At 38.9% G+C, this 22,268-nt stretch overlaps 1 protein-coding gene across 2 annotated transcripts in view; it reads right to left on the bottom strand.

Moving 5' to 3' along the window:
- jph3b (junctophilin 3b) overlaps nucleotides 1-22,268 on the bottom strand; it is a 56,524-nt gene that overhangs the window by 20,471 nt on the left and 13,785 nt on the right. The window contains exons 2-4 of one of the 2 annotated variants that reach the window (XM_077567740.1): nucleotides 16,811-16,954; nucleotides 16,468-16,717; nucleotides 11,536-11,901 (exon numbers count right to left, since the gene is read on the bottom strand). In XM_077567740.1, the coding sequence (XP_077423866.1) occupies nucleotides 11,536-11,901; nucleotides 16,468-16,717; nucleotides 16,811-16,954 (760 nt within the window). Of the gene's footprint in view, nucleotides 1-11,535; nucleotides 11,902-16,467; nucleotides 16,955-22,268 lie in introns of both variants that reach the window. The other variant, XM_077567739.1, reaches the window with a different exon arrangement.

The following is a 22,268-nucleotide window of genomic DNA, read 5'->3' as shown; positions in this document are numbered from 1 at the left end:
ATGAAGTAGATGATGGAGAGAGGTGAAGCAGGTTAATGGTGATAGAGAGGCGGGCGGCAGACTGTCAAGATAAACAGGCAGGTTGGCAATGATCCATAATGACTCAGATAACAATCTGCCCACGAGTGGACATAGGCGTGGAGGAGATGCACAGTGATGAGTGTATGAGTGGCATGTGTGCGTTACAATAGCTGGAGAGTTGAATCATGGACTATGAAAGCAGGCGAGTAAAAACTACAGTCCATATTGGGACCGCCACACACTAACACACTAACCAGCCATCCATACATTGTCATAGCACTCGTTAACATTGCTGGTGAGCTGGAGCCTATCCCAGTTGGCATTGGCTAAGTAAGAGATGGTCTTCACCTAATGGTGGAGGCACATGCTGCCCCCCCCCACCCCCACCCTGGATATTCAACAATATTGTCAATGAGGGGGTTACCATTTAGCTCCATTAACTCATTCACTGCCATTGACGGCTATAGACGTCAAAAATTCATTTGAACTATTTCTATTAGTTTAACATTTTTCCCACTTTTGTTAACAAGAGTATGAAAACCTAGATTTTTTTTATTGTATTAGAACAGATATAAAATTTGTGATTAACTGTGAGTTAACTAGTGAACTCATGCGATTAATTACGATTAAAAATGGTATTGGCGTGACGCCCCTAATTTTTAATCATCTTTTCTTTAAAAAAAAGAAAAAAAGATTATTAAAAATTGGGGGTGGGGGGGTTAATTACAATTATTTTATTATTTTTATTTTTTTTAAAGAAAAGATTATTAAAAATTTGGGTATAAGGTAATGAATTGTTTTAATCGTAATTAATAGCATGACTTCACTAGTTAACTCACAATTAATCACAAATTTTATATCTGTTCTAAATATACAAAAATAATTATAGGTTTTCAAAATCTTCTTAACAAAAGTGGAAAAAAAATGTTAAACTAATAGAAATAGTTCAAATGAATTTATGACGTCTATAGCCGTCAATGGCAGTGAATGAGTTAACATTTAAGGCTCACTGTAAGGTGAACATATACTAAAATAATGTGCAGTCAATATCACACAACCAATATCAGATGTTATTTTTGTTTCTATAATAATCCCCTATTTATTATTGCATGATATAAAAACCACTTCACGCTATGAGGAGGGTCACATGCAGACATCTTTATCCATCCCTCGCCCCACCTTCTCTCTCCAACCTCCTTCTGCTCTCAGGGTGCAGCAGTCGTCTTGATGCAGTGCTACATGTCGATGGACATTGATTTTCACCCTCGCTGCCTCTTTGTTTCTCTTACACTGGCCCACAGTCTATGCCAACCATGCAATGCCAGGAACACACAATTTAGAAATGCCCCTTTGTGCTATGAGAAGATGGACGATTAAAAAAAAGGGAATCCCTTGTGCTGATAAACCTTATCCAGCCTAACTTTCACAACAAGACACAAAAACAATGTCTTAGTCATAGTGCTATCTTGTCTTTTTTTTGAACAGTTTTGGTTGTCACTTCACTAGTATATACGTAGCTGTCGGCATGGCCAGATATTTGTGTCTTTACTTGGAAAATCACGTCTGGAAAAAAACAACTTTAAACCTTTTAGTCATTCTCACTCCTTCCTTTATGACGCAGCTCTTTAATGAATCAACTTATTTTATAGAAACTAGTGTATGGTCAAAGGAAGCATAATTATACCACAAGATCCCTTCCCATGAGCGGAGAAAGGAGAGGCAGAGCAGTGATAAGATGTATGAGAGGAAAGTAGGGAACAAAGAAGAGACACAGAGGTGTCTTTGATAAGAAGAAACAAGGCAAGGGGAAACAGGTCTTCCTTATTCAACATCACTGAATCATTATCATTAATTGTGAAAGAGCTTAATTACAGACACACTCAAACGACTCAAGAGTTTAAGTAAAAAGAGATGGGGGAGAGCAAGCCTATTGCCTGGTATATGACTTTTAGACAGACTCTCTTCCACAGCTAGGGCCGATCATTGGAATGAGGCAAAGCAGTCGGAGGAGACAAGCTGGAACAGTGATGCAAGTGAGAGAGAGAGAGAGAGAGAGAGAGAGAGAGAGAGAGAGAGAGAGAGAGAGAGAGCAAGATGATAGGACTGAGTTGTTTGTGTGGTACGGACTGACTCCTCACAGACCCATCATTTCAATTACATGTAGACATTTATTTTATTTTTTATTTTTTTTACATATCTATTCTACTGGCCAATCTATTTGTGTGGGTGTTTTTTTTTTTTCTAATGTAGTCCAATGACCATTAACCATTCAAAAATATTGAAAATGACTTACTCTCTTTGACGATGCAATGTTAATGGTTGAACAAACACAAAGTGAGGATTCTGGAGGTTCGAGGATTCAACCTGACACCAGCGACGTCTATTTGCCCACTTTTTCAATCCATCCATCCATCCATTTTCTTGGCCGCTTTTTCCTCACAAGGGTCGCGGGGGTGCTGGAGCCTATCCCAGCTGGCTTCGGGCAGTAGGCGGGGTACACCCTGAACTGGTTGCCAGCCAATCGCAGGGCACACAGAGACGAACAACCACACTCACATTCACACCTAGGGACAATTTGGAGTGTTCAATTAACCTGCCATGCATGTTTTTGGAATGTGGGAGGAAACCGGAGTACCCGGTGAAAACCCACGCAAGCACGGGGAGAACATGCAAACTCCACCCAGGAAGGCCGAAGCCCGGACTCGATCTCACGTCCTCTGCACTGGGAGGCGGACGTGCTAACCAGTCAGCCACCGTGCTGCCCCCACTTTTTCAATGAAAAAGACTTTTTTGAATGCCACATTTATAAAATGTTGGGTTTTCATTCATTAAAAGGCTCATTAAACACAAAGGTAAAGACTTGTTAGGCGACAAAGGGACTATTGAGCAAATAAAGAGTCATTGGTCTTTGAAATAAATGAGTGAATCAAGAAATAATTGTAGGTCATACCTAGCATGGCAACAAATTATCAAAGGAGCAAATAATAATTCTGAACCTTAGCATTGATTGTGATTTGACGATACAATTTACAGTATATTTGCCTTGGAAATATGAGTAGCATTCATTTTATCATTTGCTTGCTTGCTACGTGCCTTATTAGAAAATTATTCAGTGTCATTTTTCAATGCCTCTTAACTTATTGCCAATCGACAGCATGTGCAGTTTTGCGAAGGATGGAAACAGGAAATTGTTCTTCTCTAACCACATAAAAAAATGTTAATCAAACTTGTATTATCTACTCAGCATTTTGAAAATGTACTGATCAGGACTGTGCTGCATGAAAGAGGAATGCCAACTTTATTAGCACAAGCATTTTACGTACTGGAAGGAATGAGCAGACCTTGTGGTCATTTAAAAAGGAGCTACTAGTGCTTATTCTGTATTCATTTTTGACTATACAGATTTAATACTAGAGTTTGAGACTAGAATGAGGACAGAGAGTCAAACGACACATTCATTTTATGATTAAAATGTACTGATTGGTTATGACACAGGGTTGCACACAAATGCGCGACTGTTTGCCAATATCAGATACGTAGTGTGTTTGCATTTACTGAACCACTGATACAACCCACAAATCCAAAAATGTAGCCTAAATAATTGCAGGTCGATTTGAGAATTGGATAAATTTGACCTGGAATGATTCCTCCCCATTCTCATCCTCAAAAAGAAGCTTAATCAGCATCATTGCTATCTTCAGTTCACTTCACTGTCTATCATTTTCTGGAACGTATTTACTGGTCAACGTAAGCACATCAGTGCCTTCACTGATATCCAGTTCATATCAGATTTTGATCAAGACCAGAATTTAATCAAAATAAAGAAGAATCTCAACATTGTCTATCCATCTATCCATTTTCTCAACCGCTAATTTGCATTTTTATTATTATTATTATATTATAGCCAACTACTGCCGTACAGTGTTGATTTTGCATGTCTACGTGAAATGCGATTGTTGTGTTGTCGTTTGTATATAAATGTTTCTAATTACGCAAAAGGACTGGGAAATATTTCCAATGTTGACTAGCTGTCAAACGGGGGGCTTTAGGACCCAGATGCGGGAAGGCAGAGCAAGGAGGCAGGGGTGTAGTCCAAAAAAAAGGGATTTAATTTCTATTAACAAAAAGGTTTCCAAAGTTCAAAAACATAAAACAAAGCATGAACTTGAACAAAAGAGGGAACAAAAAACAGACAGCAACAAAACATGAACTAGAACTAGAACTAGAACTACAACTACAACTACAACTACAACTACAACTACAACTACAACTACAACTACAACTACAACTACAACTACAACTACAACTACAACTACAACTTGGGAGGGAACAGAAAACAGGCAGCATGACATGAGGACAAACATACATACCACAATGCACCAACACAGACAGAGGAGAGACAGCAGACTAAATACACCAACACTAATGACGCAACAAGACACACCTGGACCAGACACAAGTGGCTGAGGGCACTGATTGGACAACACAAGGAAGGGCAGGGTCACAATCAACAAGACAAGGAAAACACACAAGGAAAGCAGAAACTGAACATGACAGAACCAAAACATGACACTAGCTGTCAGATGACCAGATGTAAACAAGCTTTAAATGAGCTGGTTTGGATGGATCCATGTTTTAGTTGCTCTGTCAGGTTCTCACAGGAAATGAAGCATTCCGAAAGGTCGAGTGTGGGAATTTACTGGCTATAGCAATTATTTGAAAAAAAAAAACAACAGACAGAGAGAAAATTATGTTAGATGGTGTCTTACTTTTTCTACTACTACTTCTTCTTATTATTAGAAGTACGGATGTAATGATATCCAAACATCACGATACGATATCACGATATGAAGTTCACGATGCGATAATTATCACGATATTGTGGGGAGTTTGGCGATGCAAAAAAAAAAGTCACAATATTGTAAAAAAAGAAAAAAGAAAAGAGCTCATACTAAAAAAAAAACACACACACACAATATTGTGCTTTTTGTACATTACAGCAATGGAAAATATTATAAAAATATTATAAATATTACATATAAAAAATATATAAAAATAAGATATCATTTGAGGCACTTCCTTGCTAATGCACGCACACGTTAGAAGTGAGGGTGCTGTGATGTTGGACATGTCGCGATGTGTGTCCTTAACAGAGTCCTCAAGTCTAATAGGATTGTCTCTTTCCTAAGTCAGCTAATGTATTCTCTTGCATGCCCACACGCAAGTAAACAAGTACGCTCATTGGGAATGCTAAATTGTTTTAAGTCTTTCCCGGAATACTGGATTCCACTTTTCCTCTGTTCTCTCATATATCTATGGATTGAGTTCAAAAAGCGAGCCGCGTCTCTGAAGTTAATTGCCTCCAATTAACTTTTTGTTTCTTCTTCCTAGTGCATATCGGAGGAAGGAGTGAGCAAGATGAGATAATACAAGCACAGGAAGCCTTTTTTTTCTCAGATTCATGGGCCTTGACCTATAAAAAGAAGGGAGAAAAAGGTGCCATTGGGTACTAGTTAACCCCAAGGGCAATTTGGTAGGCCACAGGTTTGTTCTAAAAATTACTAACTAAGAATTAAAACAAAAAGAAGAATACTAATTTATTTTAGGGATGGAAAAATTATGTATTTGGATATATACAAGGAGGTGCTTCTTTAAAAATATCTGTTATTACATTTTGTAGGAAATTCTATGTATCAAAAGTATTAGTGCTATCGGTACTCGGTCTCGGTGACTGCTCAGGATTTGAGTACCCATACTGTTATCGGTCTGAAAAAATGTGGTATCGAGCATCCCTAATTTATTTAAACTTTAATATAGTAAATAAATATGTCTTCTGTACTAAACATTCAATATTTTGTTTTTAAAAAAAAAGATTGTGTTCAATATTTTTGATACTGTTCCTTGTTGATTGTTCTCAGCTGCTGTGTCTGCTGCACTGGCTCGATACTCTTTTATCCTTTTTTCCTAGCCTTTTCACATGCGTATCAGTCCTCCCAAATTGAGCTTTTAGCTTCCAGCCACACTTTGTGTTATATTGTTCACACACTGCATTGACCTTTTGTCATTGTTTTCATTGCCTCATTCACCCTTGTTAAATCACATTCTAAGAGCTCCTTTCTAAAATTCTTTTGAAATTTGATTGGGGGGGGGGGGGGTTCAGGTTTGCGTCGGAACGAGGTGAGCGCTCTGAACGCTAGAAGGTGTCACAGGTGCAGAAAACGTGCCGATCTGTGGAAGCAACATTATTCTGAGCTTTTCATGTGTATTAAAAGTAACCCCTACAAATAGTGGGCAATATTTCCAACAGTGACACAGCGGGAATATGAGGCTATTACACAGCTAGCTGACGATAAAGCCAGCGGCTTAGACCAGATCCCTGCAGAGCACCTCAAATATGCAAGGCCGAGGGTTGATACCCTTTTGGTGATCTGTTGTTCTCTTGTAAAGAAATGTTTGGGCAAATTCCTCCAGAGAGCAGTTTTAACTAAAGAGGTATGATTGGTAACAATTTGGTAAATCATCTTGTGTATGCCATTGATGTGGCAGTTTTCTTGCCTTGTCATGCTGGGTTTTAACAGATGTTAACTCTTTGACTGCCAGACGTTTTCAGAAACGGGTTGTCCCCAGTGCCAGCCGATTTAAGCATTTTGACTGATCTTTCAAGGTCCACAGAAAATGTTGTGTTTGGACTATGGAAACACACATACGACCAAATGAAAGATTGGACTCTCATCTTTCATCCGAAAAAAAAGTTTGTTTCTACCTTATTCCGTTCTTCAGTAATCAACAATAGAAAATGGTTAGTTTCACCTCTGTTTTGAAACAAACGTCTTTTAACGTCTTTGGCACTCCTCCATAGGATTTTACTAAACGTTATTTAACGTTTTTGGCAGTCAAAGAGTTAAATATACTCTATGCGGCGAATATGGTGTCCAATTTGACATGGAAAACAACGGCAAAAAAAGTGTGTATTTAAAATCTGTAGAGCAAATCATTTTACCTGGCAGGGAAAATTGATTCTAAAATATCTGGGACGGTTAAGAAAATGGATGAATGGATGTCATCATTGATCAAATGTCTGATGATGATGATATGTACAGACAGCGCCGCATGTTATATGCACAAGCTGACATGTTGGGTAGGAAATTCTATTTGTGCTCAGATGAAGATGATGTCACGATAAAAGTTGTAGTCCTCTGTATACTGCTCCCTTGTGGACAACATTTAAAAGGTTGAGCTTCTATAAACTTAAGGTTGCCCATTTGACTGCATGCACATGTTGCTTAGAAGGTGCCTTCAAATTGGCTGCCAACCAGGTCAGAGTGCAGCTCGTCTCTTGCCCAAAGTCAGCTGGGATAGGCTCCAGCACGCCCACGACCCCACTGAGGATAAGCGGTATAGGGAACAGTGAGATTCAAACAGTGGTCTGTCTGTTGAAGCGGATTGAGATGTTCGCCGTGTGCGACGAGCTCTCACCCACAAACTATATAAGATCAGCCTGTTTTACATTGTATTGGATTGACTGTGATTGCTCTTCATGCGAGTCCTCACAGTCTTAAGCGGATCCAGATGGTCTCGCGTCATTTGGCGTACGACTTGTACTCTAACCTCCCTAATCCTACTTCCACCTTAACTATAAGCCTGTTCTTAATCGGGCAGAGATAAAACAATAGACAATTCGGCCACACTGATCCGACGGGTAGGACAGGGAAGCTGGACCAACAAGATGAGGCGAGGTCAAACCCACACACAGTATAACATCAAACGCAGGTGTAAACGTCGGTGTTTTTCCAGCATTGCCCTAAAAAATAAACGCTGGATGTTTACAAATAACAAATGAAATCTGTATCAATCAACACTTTTGGGCTTCTGTCAATGTGTGCTGGTAATTTTGTCTTCTCCCCTGCCTGTATTTTTGGCCTTTTGTTTGGTTTTGACCTTTTCAAGACCCTTCTGGGCAGAGACCCAACGTATTCCCTCCAGCCAATCAGCGGAGGGCGTGTCACCGTGGGCTGGCGTAATTTGAGCTAGAACTGGAGAGATTGCTCACAAACAATGGTTGACAGTGCTAAAAACGATGAAATGTTCTGCTACAAAACTTGCAGTGGCTAGTGCACGCTCCAAAACCAGCGTGCTTGAGGCTTGGGCTGAAGAATGACGCGGAGTTAGCCTGCTTGCTGTTGGACAGGTAAGTGCCGAACACAGAATGTTAGTCTGCTAATTTAGCGACATGCTAGGTTGCAATCTAGAATGAGGGTCAAACTTTGCTTATTAGTATATTTACACTGGGCAGTATGAAAATAGGCAAATGCTTCTCAAGCCTTTTTTTTTCTTCCGGGTGTGACGCGATTAGCCGCGTAGGCGAGCTACTGCCCGTGACGGTATGGAACCTCCCGCCGGGGTCTCGTGGATCAGTCATGTCTCCGCTTCGTGTAGCAAGAGCTGCCACAGCGGCTGTGTGCTGTGTCAACCAGAATAGATGAGGTGAGAGTAGTGAAGACATTTAATATTTTCAATTTGTGGTTTTACTGTTTTTGAATTTACTTATAGGCATATAGATGTGATATAATCATGAGTATTTAAAAGAATACAGTGGGATGGTGATTTTGTGAACTCTTATTGATCTTCGTACCCCCAAAGCTATTGAAGATAGAATGTGCATGATGTTATCAGAGTCTTTTGTCATTAGAGACTAAAAGTCTGGGGTCAGATCCTGATTGCATTTGTTCACCCAGTCAAGAAGGGGAACTGTATGTAAATGTCTTTACTAACAACATTACACCTTTGTCCAACCTGGAGTCGACATGTCTGTATGTAAATGTCTGCTTACTAACAACATCACACATTTGTTCAACTAGGAGTCGACATGTCTGTCCTTTGTTCAATCAAGAGGCGGGAAGAGGAACCTTTTATCTTTTGGTTATAAATGAGTGGATGTTCTGTAGACTGTTACACACTTGGGGGCTCCACATTTCATTCAGATGTGGGTGTCCTGACTGTGTCTTTAGAAGCTTCTAAATAAATCCTTGCAAGGAACCTTCTTCATCAGATCCTGAATACAATTATTTGGACACGCAAAGATTACACTTAATATAGTAATCAAAATATTCCTTCAGTAGCTGGCGTCAGATCCAGGCGCTCCCACCCAGTCAAACTGGGCATATTACAGTCTTATGGTAATTATCAGTTTTTCTCAATGGTGGCTGAATGTAAATTGGTTTCACAAGTAATCACAATTAGCCTGTTAATTCAGAACACAAGCTGTCACTTGCACTAAACAGCGTTAGATTTTAGCTAGATGAAATTAGCTCAACCAATAGCATTTTTATTAGCATAGTTGTTTAGTCCAAATCACAAAAAAAATGTGAACTATAAACGATTTGATAATTTCATGCAATATACCTCGTCACTTATTCTTGCAGATTCTGCAGGACAGCAAGCCTACCGGTGCTAGGGGCGTGAACCGTTGAGCCCAGTGGTAGGAGCGTCAGTTTTGCATGTTGTGTTTACAACATACAACGAAAATGCTTTGGACTCTACCTTTTAATGTGCTCATACAAAATGTGTTGCAAGGTCGGCTGTCTTTTACAGCACAAGCAAACCATGCTCAAGTGTATTTGAACTGCACTAAGCAAAACGTTTTTTTCCTGCTACGCTTAAACAAAGGTCCGTTTTTTTTTTTTTTAGGAAATCATTTAAAAAATGTAGTTGTCTTTATGAAGTAAAAAAGTTACATACAGATGAAAATCTATGTTATCTATCTATGTAATGTTGTACTGTATGCACGTGTACAAGGATATCACCACTCAATGACAATGTGATTTTCCAACATTTAGTAACAAATAGATCCACTTTTCGCAAGTGCCCCTGAAAATGAGTTGGCAACAGTGGAGCCAGCAGCAGGGTTCATTTTCTGTGCTCACGCTACACCTATCCAACCGCACAGCACCAAGGGCAGAAGCAGACTACAATGCTAATGAACGCACCCTTGCTGATTACAGGATGCAGTGTTAGAGAACAGCAAGTTGTGGAAATATTGCGCTTCCGTCCATTCTAAAAAGCAAAGGCGGCTTGTTGGTAGATTCTGTTACAGCTACAGTCATTTTTTTTCTGGATCTTTGTGTAAGAATGAGCTTAGGTCGCAATCAATGCACTTATTGTCATTGTATTGGGTTACTGTTATGCTCTATGTCTGGCCTGCCAAGGAAAACCATTAAATATGCTGATGGTCCAGTTCTATCCATGGTGGGAATTTATATGTTGATAGAATATATTGGCTTCTTTATCTTACACTGTAAATTATGTACAATTTATGTATGTATGCATTCATCATTATGGAGAAGTGACAGATGGTTTGGAACAAATGTGAGGCTGAGCATCCATTTAAAACACATACTTTGATCAAGGTTATTTTAGTAAACAAAAATGCAACAAAAAATCTACAAAAATTTCCTTAATGAAATTTAAAAAAAAAAAATGCATTTTTTTAAAACGAAAACTAACTGAAACTACCTTTTGCATTTACAAAACTATTTCAATCCAACAATAATTATAGCGAAAAAGTCCTTTGTTTTAGTCTTTGGTAATTTAATACATGAGCCTTTTGGGGTTGATTTTAAATGTGATTTAAAGTAGATTTATTTTAATAATAACCGGAATAAGGACGTTTGAAAGTGTGCCACGCAGAAATGACGTCATCTAGCAGCAGCCAATAGAAAAGCACCTTCAGGCGTCAATTTTGCGTGCTAGACTTTTTGGGCTCCAATGGCTCGCCGCTTCTGCTTTTTCATTTAACACAGTCGAAATGCAACATGAGGTAAGAAATGCATTACTTTTTAAATTTTACCATGGTGTTTACTAAATGTAGCACACGCAAGTAATACACATTTAAAAATACAAATAAAAGAAAACTAATACTGAAACTAATTAAAACTAAGCATTTAAAAAAAAAAAACTAAAACTAATAAAAAACAGAACTGTCCTGAAAACTAATCAAAATGAACTAAATAAAAAAACTCAAAACAAAAAAAAAATTACTAAATTCAGATTCCAAAACTATAATAACCCTGATTTTGAAATACGTTTTTGTCGTCTTGTCAGGAATAAATATGTTTTTTCCCCCTATTACAGCCATGTAATGCTTAATGAAACGATCCACCCATCCATTCTCTATACCAGCGCTTCTCCTCATTAGGACCAGAGGTTGCGCTGCAGTCTACAAACTGACTTTGGGCAGGAAGCAGGGTCCGCCCTGGACTGCAGCCAATCACATAACAGATGTAGCCAAACAAGCATTCAGACTTGAATTGACACTGAAGGCTAATTTACAGTCTTCAATGAACCCAACCTATTTTGGAATTATAGAAGGAAGCTGAATAAACATAAGAAAACCCACACAAGTAACCTCCACACATGAGCCCACATTTGAGTCCACAACCTGAGAACTGTGAAGATGATAGACTGAAAATGAGTGAGTCACATTTTAATTTGCACAAAGAGGAAATGAGTAACTACCTGGAAAGCGCAATCTCTGCTTTCTGCCTTGCGATGTCTGCTGCCTTCTGTGCTCCCTCCACGGCTCGGTCCACCTTCTCTCGGATTTTGCTGGCCCGGAGCGGAATCAGGTTCTTCCTCTTGCCACTCACCAGGATGTTCTGCTTGTACTTGCCTTCCTCTTTAGTTCCGTCAGGAAATGCTGTGCAGCCGTAGCCGTGGCGTTTGTTGCTGAGCCACTCCCCCTCGTACTGCAGCCCGTCGGACCGCCGGCTTACTCCGAATCCTGTCCTCTTGTCGTTTTTCCATTCCCCACAGTAGGTCTCTGTTGCTGTGGCGTCCACATCATCATCAGCTACTGCCAAGTCCGCATCTGCATCTCCAAGGCTAGAGAGATGACCTTAGTTAGAATTGTGTTGTTTAATTTAATAATAAACACAGGTTTTAGAGTAACAAACTGTTGCAAGAACATAAATGCATACAGGCTGGGCTGTTTGGTTGAAATATTATCTGTGTGTTTTCCAGAGCAGTTTTGCAAGTAGGGATTGAGATTGGCAAATTTGAACATTTCAAAACAGATATTCAAAGGAATTAACAACTAAATGGAAAAATTGCAAGTTACTGGGAATTTGGAGTAAATGTACTGTGGAACCGCCAAAGGCAAATGTACAATTTGAATTTCTTTTTTTTTTTTTTTTTTTTTTTCCTTTTTCAGGAGAGCTCAGTATTGTTCATTCGATTTGACATCATCATTGCTCTCCTTTTTTTTAAAAACAAACAAACAAATCAATTAAAAAAAATTTAATAAATGTTTTTTTTTTAATATATATACATATATATATACATATACACACATATATATATATATATATTTTTTTTTTTGTATGTGGGTGAGTATGTGTACTGTATGTGCGTGTGTGTGTGTGTGTGTGCGTGCGTGCGTGCGAGCGTGTGTGTATTCATCAGTTCACCTAAAGCCCATTTAAAAAAATCCCATACTATTAATATAATATAATAATAAATTGCCAAATGCAGAAACATCAATGTAAGTTATCACGATGTAGTGGCTCTCGCTAACAGACAGAATTAAGTAACCGGAATTAGGTTAAAAAATTCTATATACGTAGACCATGTTTCTATAAATTTTGATATTTGGTTTTTATTTGAGGCAGATGACAATTTGAATTTCTATTAAAAATTGACAAAATGAAATGGGAAACATGCCTCTAAAGGTGCACATAAATGTGTATATTAACCTGCGCAATGTCTTGTAAGTCTTCTATTAGGATTAAGACCAAAGTGCATTTAATTTTTTTCTTCTTTTTTTTTTTCAAAGAGGAGAGTTATGATATGATGTAGGAAAGCGATACTTAGGTCACTGCAAAAATATGTTCAAAAGTGACTTGTGTTCAATATTTAAGGCCGGGGTGTCAAACGTACATGGCGCACCAAGGGCTTTAATCCGCGAGATAATATTAAAAAGTAAAAACAATTATTAATGTCGGACCAATTAATCTGACTGCCAAAATCAAAAGTTTGTGAACCCTGCAGGCATGGTCAGACTTTTTGTATAAAATATTTTTAAAAAAACTTATTAAATGTTAAGTCATACCCAAATATACAATGCTGACATTGAAAATAATGAACTTGAACAAAAAGAATGATAATATTGTCATTCATTCTTGAACAAAAGTTGTTGATTTAAGAAAAACTCAGATTTCATGGGTGCAAGAATATTTACAGTTGAGCCCCGCCCGCTATTGAGGGTTGACCTACACAATTGTGTATAACAGACGCCAATTGTTTTTAAGTTACAGATCATGATTTTACCGATCCAGCCCACTTGTTGTTGTTGTTTTTTGTTTGTTTGTTTTTTTACACCAAATTTTTACTTAATATGCAGTAGGGGTGTGCCCAAAAAATTGATTCTCATAAGAATCGCGATTCTCATTGAGTACGATTCAGAATCGATTTTAAATGTCCCAAAATCGATTTTATTCAAATGATTTAATACTGTCTTGCCTTTGTCTGTGTGTGCCTTTATTTGGAACACTTTTCATGTTGTACCCTTTTTGGCCACTGAGGGGCAGTGTGGTTCCACGCGGTCTAATACACTGTTAAGTTGTAGCCACATTAGAGAGTAGAAGGAAAAAGCCACAATCAAGTTTCTCCAATAAAAGTTGTTGTTTTTTTTCCAGCGTGGAGCCGTTCTTTTGAGTGATAAAAGTGCCGCGAGTAGCGCGCTGATTAGCATTAGCGAGTCAGTCTTTCAATACTGTTGGAAAAGCATTTCAGGTGCAGACTACTCTTGAAGCTTATCGAGGGCAAAACGGATGTTAATACTTATGTTTGTGTGATATGGTTATTTACCGATATAAAAATTGCCCAATTGGCCGAACATTAGCCGTTGTCGCAGGCAACACAACTGACTCGCAGCTAATCAAAGCAGCTCCCTTCATTCCTTTTAAATTCATGCGTCTGTGTGTGTTTTCCGCCTTATAAGCAGGTTTAAGCTCATTGTCGTTTGTATTGCTTCCCCCAGAGTTTTAAAAGGCTGGTGGCCCGCCGGGCATTCCGCTGAGATTGGTTAATGAAAAAGTCATGGCTAATTATTTAATTACAGATTACTATTACGAAAACGGATTGATAGCATTGCAAATGAATGCCAGTTTCATTTTTCTGAGGACAAAAATACATACATATATGCTTAGAGAATATTGACCACAGTGACTGTTTCAAATGGAAAAGTTCTCACACTTTGCAACCCGAACTAACAAGTAACACAACAAATTGTCGGGCCATCCTTTTACTGAAAAAAATAAAAATGGAAAAGAACCCAAGTGTGCAATCTGTTTCTGTCTCTCTGAGCTTGGCCGATAACAAGTGGCCTGATAAGATTTGGACAGCCACTCGCAAACAGGTTAAGAGCTGCTGACAGCGGTGTTTAGCATAAAGTGTTTGTCAGTCTGCTTAGTGCCTTTAAAAATAAACCACCTCAATCCTGAATGCTTGGAATTTGATAGCCAGGATTTCAAGAAGTGCGGAACTTTCCACATACAACCTTTTAACATCTAACTGTATGACCAATGCAGTCTGTGAACATCTTCCGCTTTTTCTTTCTAGCGTCTCCCTTGCAGCTGTAGTATTTTCCCTCCAATAAATTAAAGACGGTTTGGGTACAAGTGACTACTAAAATGCAGTGTATTATATAGGAAGGCAATGCTTTTGCAAGCAGTTGTTCAAGAAATAAAAATATAAATAACAAAAACCTTTTACAACCTAAACAAAAATTTTCAACATCTATATTTTACCATTTTAAATGAGACATTTTTGATTAATTTCCCCTTTTTATACATAGTTTTGGACCCTCTGGGCTTCTTGCAAAAATAAAATATGAATGAAACATGAAACACACAAACAGGGCTATATTTTCATGACCGGCGTAAATCCAGCATGGCGGGCGATGTAAATCTGCACATAGATTTTGTGCAGTTAATTTCGCGGATGAGCTCAAGCTGACATCTCTAAAAGAGGCAGGTATGTACAGCTGTTCAAACATGTCCAATCAAAGCAGCTCCTCCCATTCCTTTTGAATGTGGCGCGCTAGTCACACATATGTTGATGTTTGATGCCTTTTGTTCACATCATTATGAATGAAATATGTACATCACGTATATGTCCACAGATCTCAGAATCAGGTCTGCCTGTGCCCCGATCAAATTCACCAAAATCACGTTAGACCCACTGCACCATTCTTTTGACGTGGCCTGAGCAAGTTTAAAAGCAACTTTCTGTGTCTGGTCGGTGCTGGATTTCACTTTCCTTTCTTTTCTTTGGTCCTTCCTCGGGTCTCCTGACGGCCTCACGGCTCAAGCTGGGTTCTGAAGTGTTCGGTTTAGGTGAACGGTATGGGATTTTTTTTAATAGGTTTTAGGTGAACTAATGAATACACACTCACACGCACATGCACATACACGTACTCACCCACATACAAAATGAAAATTAATAAGAAAAATATAACTAAAAAAAAAAAAAAATTAAAAAAGAGCAATGACGATGACATGTCAAATCGGTAAAATTACCAAATGAACAATACTGAGCTCTCCAGGAAAAAAAAATAAAAATAAAAATAAAAATTAAATAAAAGCAACTTTCGGCTGCTACATTGTCATTCTGCCCGGAGCATCTCCAAGGCCAGGACCAAAAACCAGGAAACGCCAGCTTTTGCTCCAACGAATATACAATCCTTTATCACTAAAACATTTTTTTTTTCTGTTCAACAACAAAGGTACAGCAAATAATTATAATTAAATATTTTTTCAATAAACAATAGTGCGCATGACTTTTTTCCCCTTTTTTTTTTGTTAGCACATTTCAAGTATCACTTTAGATAAAAAGCTTCTACGTATTGGTGTACAGTATTGACCTTTACTGAATCATGAAAAAAAAAAGAATGCTAATTTACATACATTTATACATTATGCATTTTAAATGCAACTGCAATATTAGGGTTGGCATAATGTAGCTACCTTCTGTACCTGCAGAGGAGAAGAGAACACAATCAACGGAAAGGTGTGCGAATCCAAGACACCCAAAGTATTATTTAGTCCAAAAAGGACGCCTTTGGATTTACCTTGCATCACCGGGCCAGGATATATTATGAAAAAAATGTTCTTTTTAATTGCCTGTTACAAATAGTTGGGTCTCTAGAGCAGCCAAGAGAATCTTTTGTTAACTGCGTATTTATGAAAATGTGTACGCAAGCGAGCTATTCTGTGCTTTGCTGGATCGTGAAGTAGCAGCGCCGCTCATTTGCATAAAACGACATTTCTTTGCCCAAAATTGAGCACTTAATCATTTACATAACATAGAACCACTGGTGTTGTAATGAAGTTACCAAAATGCGTTTTACGTCTCTTTTAAAGCTAGATTGACAGCTGGTTGTCCTCCTACCTGATGGTGGAGTTGATATCAGAGCCAGCTGAAGACACGGTGCTCATCCCAGCTTCGCTCCTGAACGAGCTCTGTTTCGACCTTTGAGAAGCCAGAGAGCTCCTGGACTCAGACTTCCTCAGCTTAAGCCCGGACAGAATTGACCTCCTGAACAGTCCACTCTTGCGCTTCCCCTTGAGGAGCTCAGTTTCACTGTGCGCTGTCAATACGAAGCCCCCTCGAGACACTGCAGGACTGCTGCCGCTGCTTCCTGTGCTGCACATGGAGACGCTGGTGGACAAGGTTCCGGGAAGAGGGGGAGGAACGGGAACTACTGCGCCACTCCGGTCAAGAAGAGCTGTACCGTTGCTGTGTTCCGAACTGGAGCGAAGGGAGTTGATGGAGGTACGGAGAGGGGAGCGGATGACGGCCGCCATGCCGTAAGGGACACTTTGGCGAACTCCATAGCCGTGCCGCATCCCACCAACCCACTGGCCCTGAAATGTGCCTGGAGAAAGAGAAGGAAAAAAAAAACATTCAGCCAAATATCAACAAAAATATTTGGGCTGCGGTTAGATTTCATTTCTTCTTGGACTTCCAGCCTTCTTTTGACCCAATACTGGACATGATTGAAAGAAGGGGGATCGGGGGGGGGGGGGGGGGGTGGTATTATTCCTTTCCTCCGTTCCTTTTATATCAGGTAAAAGGGTTTCAGTTATCATTTGTTGTACAGACTCATCACTAAAGAATGGAACAATCAAATCCTTGAAGTGGGTTCTATTTAGCATGAGACACATCTTAAATCTGCGTGGAGGTGGGGTAGACATTGTTTTGTTATGTTCACAGTAGGGCTGGGCAATAAATCGAATTAATTTGATTAATCGTCATTTTAAAAATCAAATTTTTGAAAATTTGCTAAATTGTGAAATCGAGTTTTGTTTTCTAGACTATTATAGGGCTGTGCAATTAATCAATATTCAATTATTACACTCCACAATTACAAAATCGGCATAATCGTAAACAAAAATCAAAGATTATTAATACTAATTTTGAGTTGTTCAAATGTATATATTTGCACCTTTTTATTTTAAAAATGACTAATTAAATAATAAATAAATAATTTGGTCCAAAAGGAACTTGCATAATTATAGTGTTCCAAAAAATGTATTTGTCTTAATATTTTTTTACATTTAAACATTTTCTTTTTAATTACCAAAAAACAAATAATTGTCCTAATCGTGATTGCAATTATTACCAAATTAATCATGATTAATATTCTCTTCATAATCTAGCATTTTTTTCAGAGCATTTTACGCCATTGTGGTTGTGAGTACAGCTGACTTTTTCCACTACTAGGCGATACTTCTTGGCATGGCAGAAGAAGAAATGGATTTGCTCTAGTCCTGTGGCAGCTCGCGGCGCAAAAAAAATATCTTTGTTTATAAGGATAAATGTCTGTGTGTGATATGGCCCCACCCACCAGCCCCAAACTCTGTGGCCCAGGAATGAAATATGATATTATCCACCCCACACATGAGTGGAGCGCAGAAATCCCGTTACACCACCTGTGGCACAACCTCGTTTCACCTGGTCCGAAGCCAAATCTACTTTCAGTCAACAAATTACCAGGTGTGCCACCTGTGTATAAAAAAAAAAACACCCTCGGTCCGCCCGGAACTCACAGCATGGCGCAGCACATTATGCCAAATTCTCAAACACGGTCAACTAGACTTGCCTCAGCATGAAAATGAAGAACTTGGTGCTTACTATTAATACGCCCATCGGCTGCACAACTGTCCATATTTCACACTACAGTCTAGCGTGCAAAGAGTACAAGAAACATACAGGTAGATAGTGTGAGGGAGGTCGATTAAAAAAAAAATGGCTGGTAGAAATTCTGATGAGTTGGTCACTTTAGAGAGTCATCAACCACATTGGCTGATGATCAAAAGAGTTCATTTAAAACCCTGACAACGTAATTTACTGTAAAAAGAATTGATGTGAAAAGGACCATGTGCCATTGTAGTACTTCCATTAGCTGTAAAGATCGGTGTTGTTTCAATGCTATCGACATTTAGAATCTCAGCCAAACCAGTTGCAGACAGTCCTGAACACTGCAAAACACTATGTGACAACACTGAATTATTCAGTAGCATTCCGCGACTTCCTTCAGTGTCCACTGACGTAAATTGGAACACGCTGTAGTCTACCCCTAACCTATACTAGCACATTTTGTGCCCCTACGCCAATCGAGGCCGATTTAGGTCATTAGGAAAAAGGAGGAAGTCTCACAAATGTAGTATGTTAGGAAAGTGAAGGTGAGGTAAGTTTTTTTTTTAGACATGTTAATGTTGCAATTAAAGCCCTGCTCTGTATTAAGCATGAATTAAATATTCTAAACAAAGGCCTTCTGGTGGGATCCAGGTGCGGCTGCCCAATTTGGGAAGTCGCCTCTGCCCTCTACACCGCATTTTACATTCTCTCCAAATAATAAGCTGAGAGGTGCTCTGCTCCCGTCAGTCGATGCCGTCCCGTTCTTTCATACCAACTGACTGATATTGCGTAACACACATTCACTGCCGCACGATAGGACTTATATCTCAATGTTGCTGAAAAGTAGGGCATCGGTGTGTGTGTGTGTGTGTGTGTTGTGCGCGCGCGCGTTTCCATCATTCCGCCTCTCCCTCAACCACACACGCTCTCTCTTTCTCGCTCTCTCAAACGGAAGTGTGCTCCAATAGAAGGGATCCATCCCGTCTGCCGTAGCTGTGATGTAACAGGTCTGTGAATCATTCTGTTGCGATCGTACTAAACCAAACTACACGACCATATAAGGACTGCAGCTACGCTCCCTCTCTGTCGTAAACACGCACAACCATTTCCCTGGTGGGCTTTAAGTGTCACTGAAGTGGGAAGTGCTGAATGAAGCCATTTTTAATAAGCCAATTGTATTGTTGCTTATGTTATAGAACGACGTCACACAGTAACAACATTCACTGAGAGTGAAATTGTGCTATATTACAGTTCATCCTCTATGTCCCTAATAAATCACAGATTTTTAAGCGAGTGTAATGTTTGATAGGTTTAACCCTGGAGAACCCAAGAACCCTTTTCTTCTTTGGAAAATTATGAATTATACATTAAATGACTGCCATAAGTTCACTGAACACCAAAATATATGTTTTTTTTTTATTTTAACCCTTATTTTTTGAACCTGCTCAGAGTTGCTAATTTATCAATATATATATATATATATATATATATATAAAACATACTCCTAGGCATTCTGCAACATGATATGAAATAGATTAACAAAAAAAACTGAATTTTACCATCTGATGGTTTGCTGAGAAGACAAAACAGCATGTTTGTTGCCAGCCATCTTGTCACCACCACTCTGGCTCATGTAAGTGCAATATTCATCCACTAGATGGCCCCATGCAGGGGTCAGAAGTGGCACTCTGGACTTTTGAAGTTAAATTTGTAAAAAAAAAAAAAAAAAAAGAAGAAGGTCTTTGTTATTTGAGTAGCAGAATTTATAGGGGCCAAATTTGACCCCGTGGGTTCTCCAGGGTTAAATGTGTTTAAAGCATGTGGGATGGGTAAAAAGTATTAGAAAAGATGTGTTTGTTTATATGGCCTCACTATTATAGTCTGGTTTGGAATGTCCCTCTTGATGAATTGTGGTTGACTGTATTATGATTTAAATGTAGGCCTGCCCTTATTGCCCTTTGAGCAGCATCTTCTCATCTATACACACAGAGAGGAAAGTGCATGTGTCAAAGGCATCTGGCCAGCACATCTGCTCAGGCCTTTGTAATCATGTCAGGACACAGCTGCATGACCATATGACAGACAGATCAAAGTACATACAAACACCAATGGAACAGTGTGACAGGATTACCATTTTATTATACATCCGCAGCCAAGCTTGGCCAGTCAAGGCGAAGGAGGCTGAGGCTGGTCTTAAATAAACGCATGAGGCTGCATAACATGAATGCCACACACGCGTTAAAAAAATAAAAAATAAAAAACAAATGGGGGTCCACCTTCAGTTTGAGCAGCTCAATTATAATTCTTTGAGATTGAATGCTGAGGCGATGCTGGTCAAGATCGTTTCAGAACTATACACAAAAAAACAAGGCTAAACTAACTAGCATCTGAGTGTGTTTTATTTACCAGACAAATGAGTATTAAGTCACAGTTTAGTAAGTAATTTGCACTTACTTTTAATTGCATAAAGCACACAATAATGAGATTATGTCATGATGGTGACGAGTTTATTCATGGGTGTCATTTGTTATGCAGACAGCAGCACCCTCTAATATACAAAGTGCCAGTCCAACTTCAGAAATTGCCTTAATTTTGAACCGACATTTCATTGATACAACAAATAATACAACCTTGATCATGAGTGGTTATTTTATTTTCTTTTTTAAAAGATTTATTTAACATCACAACAGTATACATGTATTCACACAATCAACCATATCTTCTTTTTTTTTCAATAACTGCAAAAAGGGAGATAGATACTTCTAAACTTCATTTCTTGGAAGTAAGGCAACAGTGACGAGTTGGTGTGTAAGTGAATGGTCCCTATTTGGTGTTTTCCAGCCTACTGCAGTTTTTAGGGGTTAACTACCTAACCGAGCTTCTTAGAATAGGCCATGAAAATGTTTCAATGTCTTCAATAGCGATTCTGAAAACTTCTCTGATCAGTTCCTCGATCCGAGCACTGCACTCTAAAAACAGTTGGGTCCAAATTAAACCAACTATGGGTCAACAATGGACCGATCCTCTATTTGAGTCAAGAATTGGGTCTTTTAGTGTAAAACAACCCATAAAGTGGATGAGTTCATTTTTTATCCATAATTGGATTACTTTTGACCCAACTGTTTTTAGAGTGTGTAAACTTATTCCAATCTTTTGAAAATGTTTATCGGTGGTTCTTCGTCCAAAACAAATCTTCATTCACAGCTCTTTGCTTCTGACGAGCGTCCAAATATGACGTCATTTCCAAAATGGATGGCAGGAAGTTGATACGTTCAAAGTAATTTATTTTAACAGTAAATATTTAAACAAGTCATTTTAAAGGGGAAGTCAACCCAAATGTTTTCTTCACATTAATTTTGTATGCACCCCCACTAGTCTAAACTTGGCATTGACTGATTAATATACATTTGTGAAATGTGTGTTTTACAATTGCTTAGGGCTCAACCAATCACAGCTCACTTCAGAAAACAGGTGAGCTGTGATTGGTTGTTACCTGAATCCTGAGCAACTGCAATGTCATTTTCAGTAGTCAGCAAGTGGCAAAATGGCCGCCCCTTGGGATGGATAAAAACAGATGAATTGTGCTGCTGAATTCATATTCCACAAGCGCGTCAGAATGCCGTGATTAGACTAGTGGGGCTGCATAGAACAGATTGTCAAGAAAATGTTGGGGTTTACTTCCCCTTTAACTACACTGTTGAAATTTATTGAAAAAACATGAATTATGAGTCGGGTAAATTGAATAGGGCTTATTGTTTTTTCACTGCCCTAAATTTGAAGGTTACACTTTTCATGTACGTGCAAGATTGACTGGGCAAGATTTACATTTGACTTTTCCTGTTTGGATTGTAAAACCCTTTCATCAAACCTGTGTATTGTGTGGGTGGTGAGGGGTGGTGACCACGGAATGTCGCGTTGCTGGATGGCACAGAGCGGCGAGAGGAGCAAGAAGACTTCTGCTGCAAGGGCTAATTGGAAAATGTTCTCTTCGAGAATGGCGGGATGTCAGACAAGTGCCTCCAATTGGAACTCTTCAAGTTGCCGCAGAG

The sequence above is a fragment of the Vanacampus margaritifer genome, chromosome 6 (genome assembly GCF_051991255.1).
Source record: "Vanacampus margaritifer isolate UIUO_Vmar chromosome 6, RoL_Vmar_1.0, whole genome shotgun sequence".
Classification (NCBI taxonomy): Eukaryota; Metazoa; Chordata; class Actinopteri; order Syngnathiformes; family Syngnathidae; genus Vanacampus; species Vanacampus margaritifer.
Note: the sequence above shows the minus strand (reverse complement) of the source record. Positions and strands in the feature narration are given on the sequence as shown.